General features: G+C 52.3%; 1 protein-coding gene across 1 annotated transcript; it reads left to right on the forward strand.

Moving 5' to 3' along the window:
- Positions 1–7,270: 7,270 nt before the first annotated feature.
- GAST (gastrin) lies at positions 7,271–7,666 on the forward strand. Its single transcript, XM_056128221.1, has 2 exons — positions 7,271–7,466; positions 7,557–7,666. The coding sequence occupies exons 1-2, from the start codon at positions 7,271–7,273 to the stop codon at positions 7,655–7,657; spliced, it is 297 nt and encodes a 98-aa protein (XP_055984196.1). The 3' UTR covers positions 7,658–7,666.
- Positions 7,667–16,982: the final 9,316 nt, after the last annotated feature.

The following is a 16,982-nucleotide window of genomic DNA, read 5'->3' on the forward strand; positions in this document are numbered from 1 at the left end:
AGTTACTCCTGGTTCTGCACTCAGGAATTACTCCTGGTGTTGCTCGGGGGACCATATGAGATGCCAGGGATTGAACCTGGGTCCACCAACCGCGTGCAAGGCAAAGGCAAATGCCCTACTCGCTGTACTATCTCTCTTTTTTTTTCTCTTTTGTCTTATTGTTTGTTTTATTTTGGGACCACACCCTGCGGAGCTCAGGGTTTACTCCTGGCTCTGCATTCAGGGATTACTCCTGGTGGTGTTCAGGGAATTACATGGGATGCCCAGGATAGAACCCCAGTCAGCTGTGTGCAAGGTAAATGCTCTCCCACTGTACTATCGCTCCAGCCCCTGTAACCTAGGCTTGGGGCGTTCGTGTAACCCAGACCTTCTCAGCACCGTCACTGTTTGGGACCACAGAATAACACTTCAGGCTCAGGGAAGAGTAGAGAGCTAGATATCATGGAATGCTTTTTCTGTTGTTTGTTTTGGAGCCACAAGCAGCAGTGCTCAGGGTCTGCTCCAACTTTGGGCTCAGGGTTGCTCCCAGTGTGCTCAGGGAACCATGAGGAACCGGAGTCAACCACATGCGAGGCATGTGCCTTAAGCCCTGTAGTGCTTTTCCCAGCCCCTCTGGATTTTAATCTGTTCTTCTCTTCCTTACTCACTAGATTAGCAAAATATCTATGTCAGGTGAAGAGAAGCAGAAAGAGAGCCCACCCCAAGTGGTTCTGTCCTGAAGGAGTTTGGGGCTGGATACAGGGACTCCCAGAGGCCCCCTGCCCAGGAGCTGGTGGAAAAAAAATCTATTTTCAATCTTACCAAACCTCTCATGGATTTTGTTTTAAAATTTGGGGCCACACCTGGCAGTGCTTAGGGGTTACTCCTGACTCTGCTCAGGGATCACTCCAGACAGTGAACCCAGGACGATATGAGGTCCAAGGATCGAACCCAAACCAGCTGTGCTCAAGGCAAGTGCCTTCCCTGCTGTACTATCTTTCCAGCCCCTGCATTCCTTAAATTTAAAGATTCGAACATTTCTATTAATTCCTTTTTTTTCCTGCTTTTTGGGTCACAGATGGCAATGTTCAGGGGCTACTTCTGGCTCTGCACTCAGGAATTACTCCTGGTGGTGCTCGGGGAACTGTAGGGGTGCTGGGGATCGAACCCGGGCCGGCCTCCTGCAAGGCAAACGCCCTCCCTGCTCTACTATCACTCCAGCCCTCTATTAAGTCTTTTAATAATGGGTGCTTTAATGCTCTAAATTAGCTTTTGCCCCATCTTTTAGAATTCTCATGCCTCTGATTTTCTGTGGTTTTCCTCATGTGTTATTTGAGAGAACGGCTTACATTTCTGTGAGGAGGAAGGAGTTCCGTCATCTTTTCTGTTTTTCATTTTGTTTTGTTTTGCTTGGGGCCCACACCTGGTGCTCAGGGGTCACTCCTAGAAGGTGCTTAGTGGACCATGCGGTTCTAAGGATGGACCCCAGGGCTCCCCAGCCAATGCCACGGTGTGCCAAGGTGTGCCAAATAATGCCAGTCGGTGCCATGGGTGACTGTGCCAGTAGGTTCACATCAGTGCTAATATGTGCCAAGCCATACCAGTCAGTACTAGGTGTGCCAGCTGGTGCCAAGGTACACCAATCATTGCCACTTAGTATCAAGGCACATCAGCGTGTGCTGAAGTGTGCCAGTCTGTGCCAATCCATGCCAGTCAATGCGACGATGTGTCAATTGGTGCCAAGAAGTGTCTGTTGGTGCCAAGATCTACCAGTCAGTGATAGCCTGTGCCACTTGGTGTCAACCTATGCCAGTTGATGTCAGCCCTATTCAGATGAAAACCAGTTTGGGGACTGGGAAGATAGTACAGAAATTAAGGCACTAGGGGCTGGAGCTATTGCACAGAAGGTAGGGCATTTGCCTTGCATGCGGCTGACCTGGGTTCGATTCCCAGCATCCCATATGTTCCCCTGAGCACCACCAGGAGTGATTCCTGAGTGCAGAACCAGGAGTAACCCCTGTGCATCCCTGGGTGTGACCCAAAAAGAAAAAAAAGTTTAAAAAAAGAAATTAAGACACTTGCCTTGTACACAGCTGACCTTGGTTTGGCCCCTGATACCTCAAATGGTCCTCTAAGCACCACCAGGAGCACTATCCTCAACCCACTCCCACACCCAGCCTTAGAAGTCACCTGTGAGTGTGTGCGACCTATTCAGTGGCCAAAAGCCACTACCCCAGGCTTCCCCAGCAGTGAGACAGAGTGACAGAAGTCTCATGGATAGATGGTCAAAATGGCTGGCTTAATGTGGAGCTATTTAGCATACTTACAGAACATCTGAGGGGGTTTGAGAGCATATAGAGTTAGTACTGCATGTTGGTTTGACTGATCATTTACAGAGATAAGGCTTTTTTTTTTTCAGTTTTGGGCGATACTCAGGGATGCTCAGGGGTTACTCCTGGCTCTTCAGTCAGGAATTACTCCTGGCCATGCTAGAGGGACCACATGGGATGCCAGGGATTGAACCAGAGTCGGCCTCGTGCAAGGCAAGCGTTCTCCCTGCTGCACTATTGCTCAGTCCAGAGGTAAAGCATTTCGATGGAGTCAGTTCTTTTGGGGAGATTAACTCAAGGAGACCCTCTGTCTCCCAGGGACTACATGGAGAAATTTGCCCAGGGGTGACCAACATTTTATTGCTTTTCTTTTTCCCTTGCTGCTTAATACTTGCAGTGATTTTGGATAAACACAGTAAGAGATAGAGATTCCAAAACTTAGTTGTCTGGGCTCCTAGGGCAAGCAAGGTTTTTACCATAAATCCCATACTAGGTTCTCAGGCCACTTCAGCTTGTCCTTCCCCCCGGGGATCCTGTCTCTTAAGTCATAATGACTTGCATCGCTTTTATGCTTTCTAGACTGCCCCATTCCTATACTGGGGTAGCTTTGCCACTCGTCTCAGGTCTATTCAAATCCCACGATGAGGAACCACCTTTTTGGGATATTAGGAACTATATGGCAACTGAAGTCTGAGTCAAGTAATTATGATAGATGCCCAGGAGTAGATATACTTTAGAGTCAATCAATTCCCATATATTAGGAACACAGCATTAACGTCTTCCTGTATTTAAGCAAAGTCACTGTCACTGTCTTCCTGTTGTTCATTGATTTGCTCGAGCGGGCCCAGTAACGTCTCCATTGTGACAATTGTTACTGTGTTTGGCATATTGAATACGTCATGGGTAGCTTGCCAGGCTTTGCCGTGCGGGCGAGATACTCTCGGTAGCTTGCCGGGCTCTCCGAGAGGGGCGGAAGAATCGAACTTGGGTCAGCCATGTTGGCCGCTTGCAAGTAAATGGTAAAATATGGATATGATAAAATATGTTTAAGCCTATGGTAAAATATGAAAAGGCTATTTAAGGGAAATAGATAAGCAAATTATTCACTACAAATGCATTGCAAGTAATTTATTACAAATAAAGTCCAGAGTCACCACGTTTGACTTATAAGTAACCAAGCCTGACTTGGGGAATCTAGAAACTAAAATAAAGGACAGGTTAAAAATAAAGTCAGAGTATTATGGGTGCTAACTCAGGGTTAAGAGCATTGTTAAATTCTCTGGGGGGAGGAAAAGGGGTAATTCACTGATGAAGCTTAAAACACTTAGGGTCAACATCCAACAGCAGCAAAAGCTAAGAGTGCTTCTGTTCCAACAACCTGATGACACTGCCTCTAGGAAGCCCTAACTGATTGCCCTTCCCTCCCCCCGCTGGGTTCCATGTCCCTTTTCCCAACTCCCAGGGACTCCGGCATAACCCCACGCTCTAACACTTGCCACCTGGATGATGACTACCTTTCAGTCTCTGTCTCCAGCTCAGCTGTGATCTCTTTGGAGTCAAGGAACATGTCATCATCAGCCTCTGAAGCAGGGAGCTGGGGCTCAGAGATAGTGCTCTTCACATGCTCGAAAACGATCACGGTGGCCGGAAGGGAAATGCTGTCCCCAGACTCTTAATTTGACTTCAGGTCCAACCCATGAAAGATCATTAGGTGATTTTGCAGGAGATCATGAGGTAGAATGATCTAGACAGGCTTTCTGGATTGAGCACTTTCGTGACAGAGGGCTCAGGCTGTGTTTCAGGGTCTCTACCATAGTTGGAGGGTTTTGATAGCAGCTCCAGAGGCTGTTTGTAAGGGAGCCCACTCTGAAGTGAGCGGCTTAGGCTACACCAGCATGTAACCAGTAATGTGACTTTGGGACAGTTATGAAGTTTCCTGAGTCTTCGTTGCCTCCTCAATAAAATAAGAAAATGAATAGTATCCCTCCTTCATAGGCTGCTAGTAAAATTTAATATTTATGTAAGTTCGTGGAGCACTGTGTATGGAGCACTCAGAAAAAAGGCGTGTCTGAAGAAAACAATCTGGTCCCTCTGTCCATCCACAAACTCAAACAGGATTAGTAGCCTCGGCTCACAATTCATCCAAATTCAGGGTATTTTATACTTCTAGAAGCAATGCAGGGGCCAGAACAATAGTATAGCGCGAGGATATTTGCCTTGCACGGGGTCAACCCAGGTTTGACCCCCAGCACCCCATATGGTCCCCCGAGCACCACCAGAAATAATTCATGAGTGCAGAGCTGATAATTGCCAGGTATGACCGAAAAAGAGGAGGAGGTGGAGGAGGAGGAGGAGGAGGAAGAGGAGGAGGAGCAGGAGGAGGAGAGGAGGAGGAAGAGGAGGAGAAGAAGAAGAAGGAGGAGGAGGAGGAGGAGGAGGAAGAGGAGGAGGAGGAAGAGGAGGCGGCAACAATGCATACAAGTTACGTGTACATTTATTGAACTCGTTGGTTCATTAAGTTTGTCAGCCAAGAGTCCTTTCAGTAACCACATGAGGGGCCAGAGTGATAGTACAGTGGGTAAGGTCTTACACGCAGCCAACCTGGGTTCAATCCCCAACTCTATCTGGTTCCCTGAGCTCCACCAGCAGTCATCCCTGAACATGGAGCCAGGAGTCATCCCTGAGCACTGCTGGGTATGTCTCCCCAAAACCAAAAATAAATAACCATGATCATGTGTGTAGCCTGCCAACTCAAGTCAACTCAGGATGCCAGTGATCAGTTCTGCTCGTGAAAATTTCCCCATTCCCACTGAGATATGATGGTGATCCCAACCCCACTTCTAAACTCTTCATCCAGATGCGCCCCCAGGCCTTTCCACTCACATCTAGGGCAGCCTTTTCTATCTGGGGCAGCCTTTTCTGTCCCCCTCTCCTTCATTATTACCGAGGAGAAAATCCCATCTAGAAACCTTTAGGGGGAACAAGGAGTTGCTGCAGCCTGCATTAAAATGAGCAGGTACAACCCCAGGGGTGAAGAGGGCTCAGTGGCCCCCAGGATGGGGCACCCGGCAGAGGTCCGGCAGCCACGGCCCATTGCTCCTGATAGCAGCCACTTCCTGTTTGCAGACTGCATCGATCCCTCCTCAAACACCAGGTGTGGCAAATCGGCCCTGGTGGCCTGAGTCCAGGGGCCCCGGGTCCCTCCTGCTCAACTGCCTGCCCCCTCCCCTCCGCCCACTAGACATAGTGCTAGTGAGGGGCTCCAGGCCTCAGACCCTGGAGACACAAGGGGGCATGTCCATATCCCCCAGAATTAGTCTCCCACCTGCCCTTAGTCCCTGAGCCCACCCCCCCAGCCCCTCATCTTGGAGGCAGCATCCTGTTCCCTTGTCTTCCCCCACCTCCAGGAGGACTGATGGGGCCCAGTGGGCAGGGCAGGGGGTACGTTCGGGCTGGGAGGGGCCTGGAGGGCTTCTTAAGGCTGGGCTGGAGTGAGGAGCAGAGCAGAGCAGAGAGAGGCTCTCCGGAAGACAGACAGCAGCACCCCAGCTCTGCAGGTGAGAGCATCCGGGCATGGTGAGGGGGTCCCTCCCATCATCAAGCTCCCAGGCCTCCAGCCCTGTGTCCCCCAGGGTAGGGACTCTGCCCTGAGCCCTGCCTAGCTCAGCCTGGCCCTCCAGCGGCCCTGCCCTGCCCTTTCTCAGCCCTGGACGTAGAGGACACTGGTTATTCTCCCATTTCTTTGGTGAGAAAACTGAGGTCCAAGGGAGCTGGCACAGGGAGCCAGGGCTCTTGGGGATCCATTTGCATTCCTGTCCTAGACAGTACTATCACGAAGAGCTTTCTATATCTGTTCTATCCACCAGGTGTCTACTGGACATCGTGCATGGAGAGGGGATGATTTCTCATTTTGATTTTGTGTATGCCTTTACTTGGGGATCCACACTGGAGGTGATCCAGGGTCACTCCCAACTGTGCTCAAAGGACCACGCAATGTCAGGGATCAAACCCTAAACTCCTACTTGCAAAACACCTGAGTCAGCCCATTGAGCCATCTTTCTGGCCACTCAGTTGAATTAATTTCTGTTGCTTTGTTTTTGGGCTGGAGCAATAGCACAGTGGGTAGGGTGTTTGCCTTGCACGTGGCCAACCCAGCCAACCCCAGGTTCGATTCCTCTGCCCCTCTCGGAGAGCCCGGCAAACTACCGAGAGTATCTCGCCCGCACGGCAAAGCCTGGCATGCTACCCATGACGTATTCCATATGCCAAACACAGTAACAAGTCTCACAGTGGAGAGTTACTGGGCCCGCTCGAGTAAATCGATGAACAGCGGGAGGACAGTGCTACAGTGCTTTGTTTTGAGGCCATAGGTGGCGAGGCTCAGGGTTTACTCCTAGCTCTGTGCTCAGGAATCATTCCTGGCCAGGCTGGGGGAACTTTATATGTGCTAGAGATCAAATCCAGGTTGGCACATACAGCACAGGCGCTCTACCCACTGCACCATCTCTCCAGCTTCTCACTTGAATTCATTTAAATGTAGTATTGGGGGGCTGGAGCGATAGCACAGCGGGTAAGACATTTGCCTTGCACACGGCCGACCCAGGTTCAATTCCCAGCATCCCATATGGTCCCCTGAGCACCGCCAGGAGTAATTCCTGAGTGCAGAGCCGGGAGTAACCCCTGTGTACCACCAGGTGTGACCCCCCCCCCCCAAAAAAAAAACAAGCAGCATTGGTCTAGATCCCCAAGGCTTCAAGTTCCTTTTTCAGTACTCCTGGTTTTGCGGGGAAGGTTGGCATGCTTGGGGGACCCCCGAGGCTATGCCTCACGGTGTGCAGCGGGCCAGGTCACACCAGAGAGCCAACCCTGAGCCTCCACTTGTGAGCGCTGGACACCGGAAGCTGGGCCATGTCCGAGCAGGTCCTCCAGCCAAGCCCTCCCTCTGTCTCTCGGCAGCCGAGATGCAGCCACTCTGTGTGCACGCCCTCATCCTGGCGCTGATGCTGGCCTCCTTCTCCGAAGCTGCTTGGAGGCCCCGTGCCCAGCCTCCGGCCGCACCCTCGGGGCCAGGGGCCAACAGGGACATGGAGGCACAGTGGCGGGAGGCCCTGGGCCCAGCCTCTCCCCACCTGCCAGGCCCCCCACTCCAGGTGGCAGGTAAGCACTGTGGGCTGCCCTTCCCCCTCACTCCCCCCCCCGTTGGGACTACTGCTCCTTCTGCCTCACCCCTGCCCTCTGCCCCCTCAGACCTGTCCAAGAAGCAGGCACCATGGGAGGAGGAAGAGGAGGCCTACGGATGGATGGATTTCGGCCGGCGCAGTGCCGAGGACACCGACACGCATCCGTAGAGGCCAACATCGCTGGCACCTTCCCTCCGCGCAGACCCCCGGAAAAGCCCAATGCTCAATAAACTCACTTCTGTGCATCTCGCTGGGCCCGGTGTCTTGGGGGGCGGGCAGGGAGGAGAAGAGGGGCACACACACCCCCATGTCCTTGGGGGGAGCCTGCAAGAAAGCAAGCAGCCTGGGTGATGGGGCGTAGATGTGGATTGGGCATGAAAGGCACACAGCCAGTACAGAGGATTCTAGAAGGTTCTAAAAGGTTCTAGATCCCCATGCACCACCCTAGGGGCCTTGGGGGAGGGGACAGTCACACATCATGGTGAGACAGCCAACATCGGAGCCTGTGGGATGCAGGCACAGGGGGTGTAGGCAGGGTTGGGGGTCTGCAGGGTCTCCAAAAGCCCAGAAACCACCATCTTATTCACCCCCCTCCTCACCATCTGTTTTAACTGCTTCCTTTGTGGCGGTTTTGGGAAGCTTTGGGGTCTGGGGGTATGGGAAGAAGCTGACCCCTCCCCCAACAAACCCCTGTCCCCAGGAGAAAAGTTGGTGGAGATTCAGGCGAACCCCAAAGAAAAGAGCATTGGGGCCATGGTGCCCTCAAGAGGGACCTGAAAAAATGAAAAATGCCTCTGCAAATGACAGACAAGGTCCAAGCTGGCCAGGGGTGGGGGGAGTGGGGGGTCCCAGGATGGAAGTGGTGCTCTCGGGGCCTCTCCTTTTTTTTGGGGGGGGGTCACATTCAGTGATGCACAGAGGTTACTCCTGGCTCTGCACTCAGGAATCACCCCTGGCAGTGCTCAGGGGACCATATGGGATGCTGGGAATCGAACCCGGGTTGAAAGTGTACAAGGCAAATGTCCTACCCGCTGTGCTATTGTTCCAGCCCTTCAGGACCTCTCCTGCCCTCTCCTAATCTCACTTTTACCAACTCACCCCCAGGAGCCCCGGCCTTTCTGGGACCCTCCTGCCCGGATCTGTGGGGTGGACACCCTGCAGCAACCCCATTGCTGAGGGACATGCTCCATGCCCAGGTCCCTAGGGGCTCTGCCAGGCCTCATCCCCTGAAATGAGCTCTGGGGCTGCTGTATCCCCCTGCTCAGATGAGACCCCTCTCCCGCCACGCCCCCCAACAGGCAAAGAGCCTCAAACCCTGTGGGAGTTCCTTCTCCACTAGACAGTATAGCTCCCGCATGAACAGGGACCCGGAAAGTTTTTCTGTGCCCCTGTGAGCCATCCCCCGGCCCAGGAGCCAGTGTTCACAAAGGCCCCCTCCACTCCCCAACAGCCCGCGGACTTTCCATCCTACGCCCAGCTGCCACTGGCCCTCTCCAGGTGGGAGAAACTCCCACCAAAACCCAAGCAGCATGCCCAGAGTTATTGAAGTCAGTGGGACCCCACAGATGGCTTATGTGAGGCAGGGAGGAGAGAGACAGACACTTTCTCCCCATCCGCCTCTGCCCCCCGGGTCACTCTGGGAAGACTAGGACTGATAAAGTCTGTGATGAGCCCCGGCTAATCACAGGCCAGAGCCCACCCTCTACTCCCTCCCCCCCCCCCCACATCAGCCCCACCAGGTGGCCCTCAAGCCATGCCTGAGGTCCACTTGGTCTTCTCTGCAGGGGAGTTGATCCCTGGCACCCAATTTCTCAGGGAGCCACGGACTCAGGTTGGGATGAGGATTTGCTCTTTGCAGGAAAGGAAAGTCGGTCCTAGGCCTTACCCAGGATTACCAGATTCTTGTCTTGCCTTGCAGAAAGGAATTTCAGGAGTTAGATGGACAGTGAAGTAAACAGATTTTATTGGGAGGTTTTTGAAGGTGAGGAAGGAGGGAATGAGGGCAAGAGAGAGAGAGAGAGAGAGAGAGAGAGAGTTTGTGTATATAATGCACTCAAGAGAGAGCACAGGCTTCTCCAAGGATGGAGAGAACCCCCGCACACACCCCAGCATTAGAAATGGAACATGAAAGTCCACATCTCAAGAGCGAGATGCAGGTGACACATGTGCTCGACCATGTGGGCACAAGCAGTACTTGGGCTCAGCCAGCATATGTGCGCCCTTCCTTTGTTCAGGTGGCTTTTATAGGGTTTCCTACCCCATGTGGTGCTTTCAGACTCGGTAGGAGTCTGTTGCTATGGTTGTTTCCAAGGCAATAGAGTTGGGAGTGGTCTTTGAAACTCCTTTTCTTGAGCTTTGCTCCTGCTGGATCTTCTCTCCAGGGGGAGAGGGGGATCCAGCCTCCTCTGGTCTGGGCTAGCTGAGGGTTAATCAGATTAAAGGAAGGAATTGGGGGTTCTAGAGCAGTTCCTTTCAGGCCCTTTCTGTAGGGAGAGGTCCAGTTTCAAGGTCTGCTTCCAGAGAAAGTCTTCTCAGGTCTTGCTTTCTGTATCCACAAGGTGGGTCAGCCTTAGGGCTGGTGGTTTTATTATTTTCCAGAAATGTCATTGCCATGATGTGGGGAACCCTTCCCTATCCTCCCTGCCTACATCACGATGACCACTTACATCACCCAGACACCCTCACATCCTGCCCTTTTGCAAGGACAGACCAGCAGGGGTCACATCTCACCCTTTCATCACCAAACATTTACACTAGTCCACAGCTAGTCAGCAGAGGGACAAGCTGCCCTTGCCCCAGGCCAGGGAGGCAGCTCAGAGGCTGGGTCACGTGCTTCATATGCAGGAATCCTGGGTTCAATCCCCACAATCCCTTATGGTTCCCCAAGCAGCACCAAGAGTTAACTCCTGAGTCCAGAGCCAGGAATAAGTCCTGAGAACTGCCAGGTGAGGCAAAAAATAAATAAACAAATAAATAAATAAACAATAATATAAAAAATCTAAAAGGTGCCCACACCACTGACCTGGGCTCATTCTCCAGCCAGGCTGGTATGCCCCCCAGCAGGCTGGGAGACAGGACAGCGGGTAGAGCGTGGACTGAGCACGCATCTACTCCAGTTCCAGTTCCAATTCTGGCATCCCCCAACACTGCTGGTGCAGCCCTGGAGGAGCCCAGCACTGCAGGGGCGGGGGAGGGGCTTGCACTGAGCCACTGGTGGGTCCCCCAGGCCACCTGCTCACCGTTTGGGAAGGCCCCCGACGGAAATACAAGGAGGAGAGTCAGGGAGAAAGAGAGAAAGAAGTCAGAAGTAAGCGGCTTGAAACCCCCGGGGAAGTTTGGAATGAAGAAAGATGTGGGGCTCAGGGATGTGGTTCAGATGCTCCCTGCACGGGAGCCTCAGCACTACCAAACAGAAAAGGAGAAAGTGGGACGGACAAGGCAGTCAGCGCAGGTTCCCGAACCGCGCTCGGGCTTGAGCGCCAGCAAGTCTGACTTTGGCCACCAGAGGGCAGTGCAAGTCCACACTCCTGCTTCCAGAACTGCGCGACCTATTAGAGCCCGTTGGTGGGTCTGCTTTACAGGTGGACAGATCAAGATGTGACGAGATTGCGTGTCTGTGGGGACCTGATTCGGAGGACCCTAGGAGAACTGGAAGACCCATCTCAGATTTGCTCTCCAGTCTATTTTATTGTTTTCTTTGTTCGTTTGTTTTTGGTTTGGGGGCTCTTCAGTCAGGAATTACTCCTGGCGATGCTTCAGGGACCATATGGGATGCTGGGGATATAATCGCCTCATGCAAGGCAAACGCCCTCCTCGCGAACTGTTCCTCTGACCAATTCTCCACTTTACTCCACTTTCCCCCCTCCTTCTGCTCTGACCCCAAGTGTCACTGGGGGGCCTCCCAGGATGCACCCTCTGACCCCCGCAGGCTAGGACAGTGAAGGGAGCAGGATAGAGATGCAGAGGGAAAGTACCTGGCTGACCTGGGAGCTGTCTCAGGAATTGCCAGGATCCTAGAGAAGCCATTTCCTCCACTCCCCCCCACCCCCACCCTCCCTCCTCCTCCCCCCTCCCCCACCACAGCACCTGTCTTCACCAGTGGACCCCACACAATAGACCTCTGCTGCTCAGCTCCATGCCCTCCTCCTCTGGGGAGCCCTCCCAGTTCCCCTGATTCCTACTTTCTGCTCTCAGGGCAGTGAAAGCCGCTTGCAATGGTTCCTGAGACACAAGAGTCAGATCAGTTCTTCTCGATCCTGTTTGCATCCCAAGACCTCGAGAAGAGCTGCCCAGAACACACAAGGGAGTGTGGGGTGTTGGGGGATGATCCTCAGGTTCCAGAGAGGGCCTGTCTGCCCAGCTAGAAAGAGGGCCCAGGGTTCCCCAGCACAGGTGGGTCCCACCTGGAAACCCCCAAAAACATCTGTTGGGGGAGGAGATTCTGTTCAGAGCAAGAGTCATGGACCTGGGAGGGGGGGTCCTCTCAGTGTCACTATCCCCCAATTCTCCTCCTGGAGCCCCTAAACCCATCTCTCCATAAGCCTCATGCATAGCAGCACCAAGTCTGAAGGCAGGCCAGACCCAGGGAGGGGATCCCGACTGCCAAGCCGTCTCCCTAACTAGGAGGCATAAGTGTTAGGAATAGGCCCCAGACAGTCCTTTGCACTGATACCTCTTGGCTGTGTGTCCTTGGGTAAATCTCCTGATCCCTCTAAGCTTGTCTCATCAATGTAATAGAGATGTTTTTCCCCTCCCAGAGATAAAATAGCAACTACAAAGCATGATCCTAAGTGGGGTTCAGTGAATAATGTGCTTCCCTCTCTCTCCATGCCCCCCATGGTCCCCTGAAAGCCACAAACTGCACCCAGAAGGACTCAGAGCCCAGACGCACACGTGGGCTTCAGGGCCTGGAGGATGGAAATCACACAGGCTGCGGTCCTGGGTTTCCTCCTGGAGCTGGACACAGCTCAGGAAGGCCACGGGCCAGAGGATGTCCTCTTGGCTCCCCCACCAGGCCAGGAGTGTCTGAGGCCCTTCCTCCCTCCCTCTGGGGATTCTCCACCTTGCACCTCACTTCAGGCCCCAGGAGGAGAAGGGAGAGGCAGGCCAGGGACCACACTGGCCCCAGATGCAGGATTCCATGCCCCCAACACGCATACCTGCACCCCGGCAGCTCCAGAAATGGTCAAGCAAACACATTGTCCGCCCTCCAGCCCAAGCTCCTCTTGGTAAGTCTTGGGTTTAGCTAGGGGAGGGGGTTGTCAGGTCACACCCAGAGGAACTCCGGGGTTACTCCTGGCACGCGGAGGGTCACTCCTGACAGTGCTGAGGGAGCCATCTGGTACAGGAGGTCTAACTAGCGCTGGCTGCACACCAGCCAAGGGCCAAATCCCCTGAGCTATGTCTTCAACCCCAAAGTTAGGTGGGTTTAGTGGAAGAGCTGCTGCCAGCCAGCCTGACTCCGATTCTCACCTGCTGCTCACCAGCTTCTGGGCTTTGGGTTTTGCAGCTACAGCTGGGTGGGGCTCTGGGGGTCACTCTCAGCTCCTTGTTCCATTCAGCTCCGTGTTCAGGGGTCACTCCATGGTGCTTAGGACTTTGAGCCACACACACACGCATACACATACACGCATACACACATGCATACACATATGCACATATGCATACACATACACACATGTATACACATACACACATGAATACACATACACACATGCATACACATGCACACATGCATACACACAAGCGCACATACACACACATACACAGATCTGCCTGGAGGGCAGAAATCCTACCACCTAGGTTGGGCTTGAGAATTCAGGCGACCCCATATGCCGTAAGTGTCCCAATCAGCAGTGGTGACTACTATTCATGGGGACAGACAGAGGCCCTCCCACTTGAAGCCTATTTGTGGGGGCCAGGACCTTTGAACCACGCAGGTTGGAGGGGTCAGCGCTGACCGCTGACGGAATTAAGGCATCTGCAGCTGCCCTATGACCGCACCTGTGTGGGCTGTGGAAGGAGTGCTGCTGAGACCTTCCCACTAGGGGGCGCTCTTTGCCTGAACATCTCCAGCTTTGGCGAGCTCAGAAATGGAAGTCTCTCTATTAGACTACTCTTACTCTAAAAGTCTCGGTTAAGACCTCAGTGTAAGGTGCAGGAAAGACAGTACAGCGTTTGCCTTGCACGCGGTCTACCCAAGTTTGATCCCTGGCGTCCCATATGGTCCCCTGAGCACTGCTAGGGGTGATTCCTGAGTGCAGAGCCAGGAGTAACTCCTGAGCATAAAAAAAAAAAAAAAAACACCATAAATTACTTCAGTTCTGTATTGCAGACCATAATACCTATAAATAGAGATAAAGAGGGAATTGTCTGCCATAGAGGCAGGCGGAAGGATGGGATGGGGGAGGGATACTGGGGACATTGGTGGTGGAAAATGGACACTGGTGGATGGATGCATGTTCGATCATTGGATGACTGAAACTCAAACATAAAAAATATGTAACTGTAGCTCATGGTGATTCACTAAAAAAATAAATCAATAATATTTTGTCTAAAAAAGGATACTACACTTGATCTTAGCCAAAAGGCGGGCTGGAGCGACAGCACAGCGGTAGGGCATTTGCCTTGGGTGCAGCCAGCCTTTCAAACTGGGTTCGATTCCTTCTCCCCTCTCGGAGAGCCTGGCAAGCTATCAAGAGTATTCCCGCCCGCACAGAAAAGCCTGGCAAGCTACCCGTGACGTATTCAATATGCCAAACACAGTAACAACAAATCTCACAAAAGAGATGTTACTGGGCCCACTCGAGCAACTCGATGAACAACGGGAGGACAGTGTGACAGACAGTTAAAAAAGGAAAAAAATTCCTTTGGTTCTGCTTTGGGGGCAAGGTTTGGGGTTCGGGATGGAAACATTCCAAATATGGTGGTGGAAAGGTGTAATGGTTGGTGGAGTTAGTGTTTGAATATTAAATGTAATCAATTATTGTGAACAACTTTATAAAAATTCAATTAAATTTTAAAAAATAATTCAAAAACTCACCATTTCTTCTTGGGGCAGAAATCTTCCTTTCTGGGCCAGAGAGATAGGGCAGAGGTAAAGACACTTGCCTGGCAAGCAGCATCCCCTAATTAAATTCCCAACACTACATATGGTCCCTCAAACACTGCCAGAAATAACCTCCGAGCACAGAGCCAAGGAAGCTCTGTCAGCTAGGTGTGTGCCTCCTCAAATAAAACGAAAAGGAGAGAAAACAAACAAACACATGCCTCTATGATTGTGTCCCCTGAGCATATAGGAGTAATGCCTACTTGCCTAATCCCAAGGAATCCCCACAGCCCTGGTGAAGGTAAATAATACAAAGTATTGGGACTAGAGAGATAGTACAGTGGGTAAGGCGCTTGCCTTGCATGCGACCAGCCTGGGTTCGATACCCCAGCATCCCATATGATTCTCTGGGCACCAACGGGAGTAAATCCTGGGCACCAACGGGAGTAGATGCAGAGCCCTGAGCACCGGTGGGTGTGGCCCCAAAACAAAAAAAAAAAAACAGCAAAAAAGTATGTTATACAAAGTGGACCTCTGCTCCACAGAGTAGTCAGGAATTGTGGGACAACAGGACAGCTGTGAGTAAGGGATCTTGAGGTACTTAGTCCCTCCAAGGCTGGGACGCTGAGTGTGAAGCTGTGTTGATATCTCAGCCCCACAGGAAATCCCTGACTTGCTTGGAGCACAACGAAAGGACTAGATTCTCTCTTGAGCAAACACAGGCTGCGGATATGGGCAAGACCCAGCAGAGGTCCCATTCGAGAGAATCTGAGGGCACAACTGGAACCAGAAGCGTGGCAGGTGGTAGGCACACACCGTGCAGTGCTCAGGAGTGACCCCTGGCAGTGTTTGGGGTGCCCTGTGGTGCTGGGGATTGAACCAGCGTTGCCTGCATCCAAGGCAAGCGCCTTCATCCCTAGACTACCTCTCTGACCTCTGAAAGGAGCATTTATTTCTTTCATTTTTATCTTTTGTTTTGGGGCCAGTGATGCTCCTGGCTTACTCCTGGCTCTGCACTCAGGAATTCTTCCTGGCGGTACATGGGGGACCATATGGGAAACTGAGGATCTAACCCAGGTTGGTCATATGCAAGGCAAGCTGTATTATCTCTCCGAACTCCATCAGGGCTGTGGGGATTTGTTGAGATTAAGCAAGTAGGCATTACCCCTGGCTCTGTGCCCTGGGGACCATATGGGGTCCTGGGTTGGAACAGTGACCAAGACTTTATAGGTAAGCACCTTGACCCCTATTCTCTCTCTCTCTCTCTCTCTCTCTCTCTCTCTCTCTCTCTCTCTCTCTCTCTCTCTCTCTCTCTCTCTCTCTCTCTCCCCAACCCTATTTTACATTTTGATTTACATTTTGGTGGGGTGGGGAATGATCACATCCTTGAAGCCAGTTTATATTAGGGGACACAATCATGGAGCTATGTCTTTAAATTTGATTTGTTTCAGGGCCACGCCCAGCTGTGCTCAGGGACTATACCTGGCTCTGAGCTCAGGGGCACTCCTGAGCTCCTGGCAGAGCCTAGGGGTATCATTACGCAGTGCTGGGATTCAAACCAGAGCCCCAGCTGCAGGCTGGCCAGTGTCTTAACCATTGTGCCATCTCTCTGGCTCTCACACATTCTTTTTTTTTTTTTATGTAGGATTACTGCTATTGATTCAGACACTGATTAGCTGATTGAATTGGGCATGAACTCCACCTTATCTCACATATCCTTAGCCGTGGTGTTTGCTGAGGGTCACACACTTGCCTCCAGGCTCCCTGAGGTCTACATCCTTTCACTGTGGTGCATGTGTACCTGATCATCAGGGCTTCCCCTTTCCGCTCATGACATAACTTGTTAATTCTGCTGCTCACTAGTCAAGGGGACTACCCCTTTCTGTGTTGCCCACACACACTGACCATGATGCAGCTGGAAATTACTTCCAGCACCTGAGGTGGCAGACAACAGCAGTGCTAGCTCCAACAGCGGAGCTGTCTGGATCATACTCAGCTCATGTGGGGCACCGGGGATTTGAACTCATGACCATATGCTTACTAGACAGGTGCTCTATTTCTACGCACTTAAGACTTGATTCTACTTGTCGGCATCCACCCCTCATTCTGGTTCTTTGCCCCCTCCTGAAGGACCCTGGTTCTGCATGGCCCCTGCTGCTTCGAGGACTGTCACCACTGGGGTGGAACTGAGGTCCACAGTGGGGTAAGGGTATAATCACCTTTTCCTTGAGAACAGGGTGGGGGGCAGGGCTCACTTCTGTCCAATCAGGACTTGGGTTTAGGGCACCATGTGGCCAGGAGAAACCTGTGCTGGACACTTTCTTTTCTGGAAGGACCGAGAGGGCAAATAGGCTGTCAGCCAGGGACCCACAGGGCAGGTGTCACTGAGCATTGGGGCCTGGAGGAAGAGTTTGTCTCCAGGCCTCTCTTCTCCCCGCAGACTTC

The sequence above is a fragment of the Sorex fumeus genome, unplaced genomic scaffold, assembly GCF_029834395.1.
Source record: "Sorex fumeus unplaced genomic scaffold, SorFum_2.1 ptg000063l, whole genome shotgun sequence".
NCBI classification, from domain to species: Eukaryota; Metazoa; Chordata; class Mammalia; order Eulipotyphla; family Soricidae; genus Sorex; species Sorex fumeus.

Coding starts and splice junctions, on each gene's coding strand:
- GAST (XM_056128221.1), top strand. CDS start 7,271: ATGCAGCCACTCTGTGTGCACGCCCTCATCCTGGCGCTGATGCTGGCC. Junction 7,467..7,556: donor CCCCCCACTCCAGGTGGCAG/GTAAGCACTGTG, acceptor CTGCCCCCTCAG/ACCTGTCCAAGAAGCAGGCA.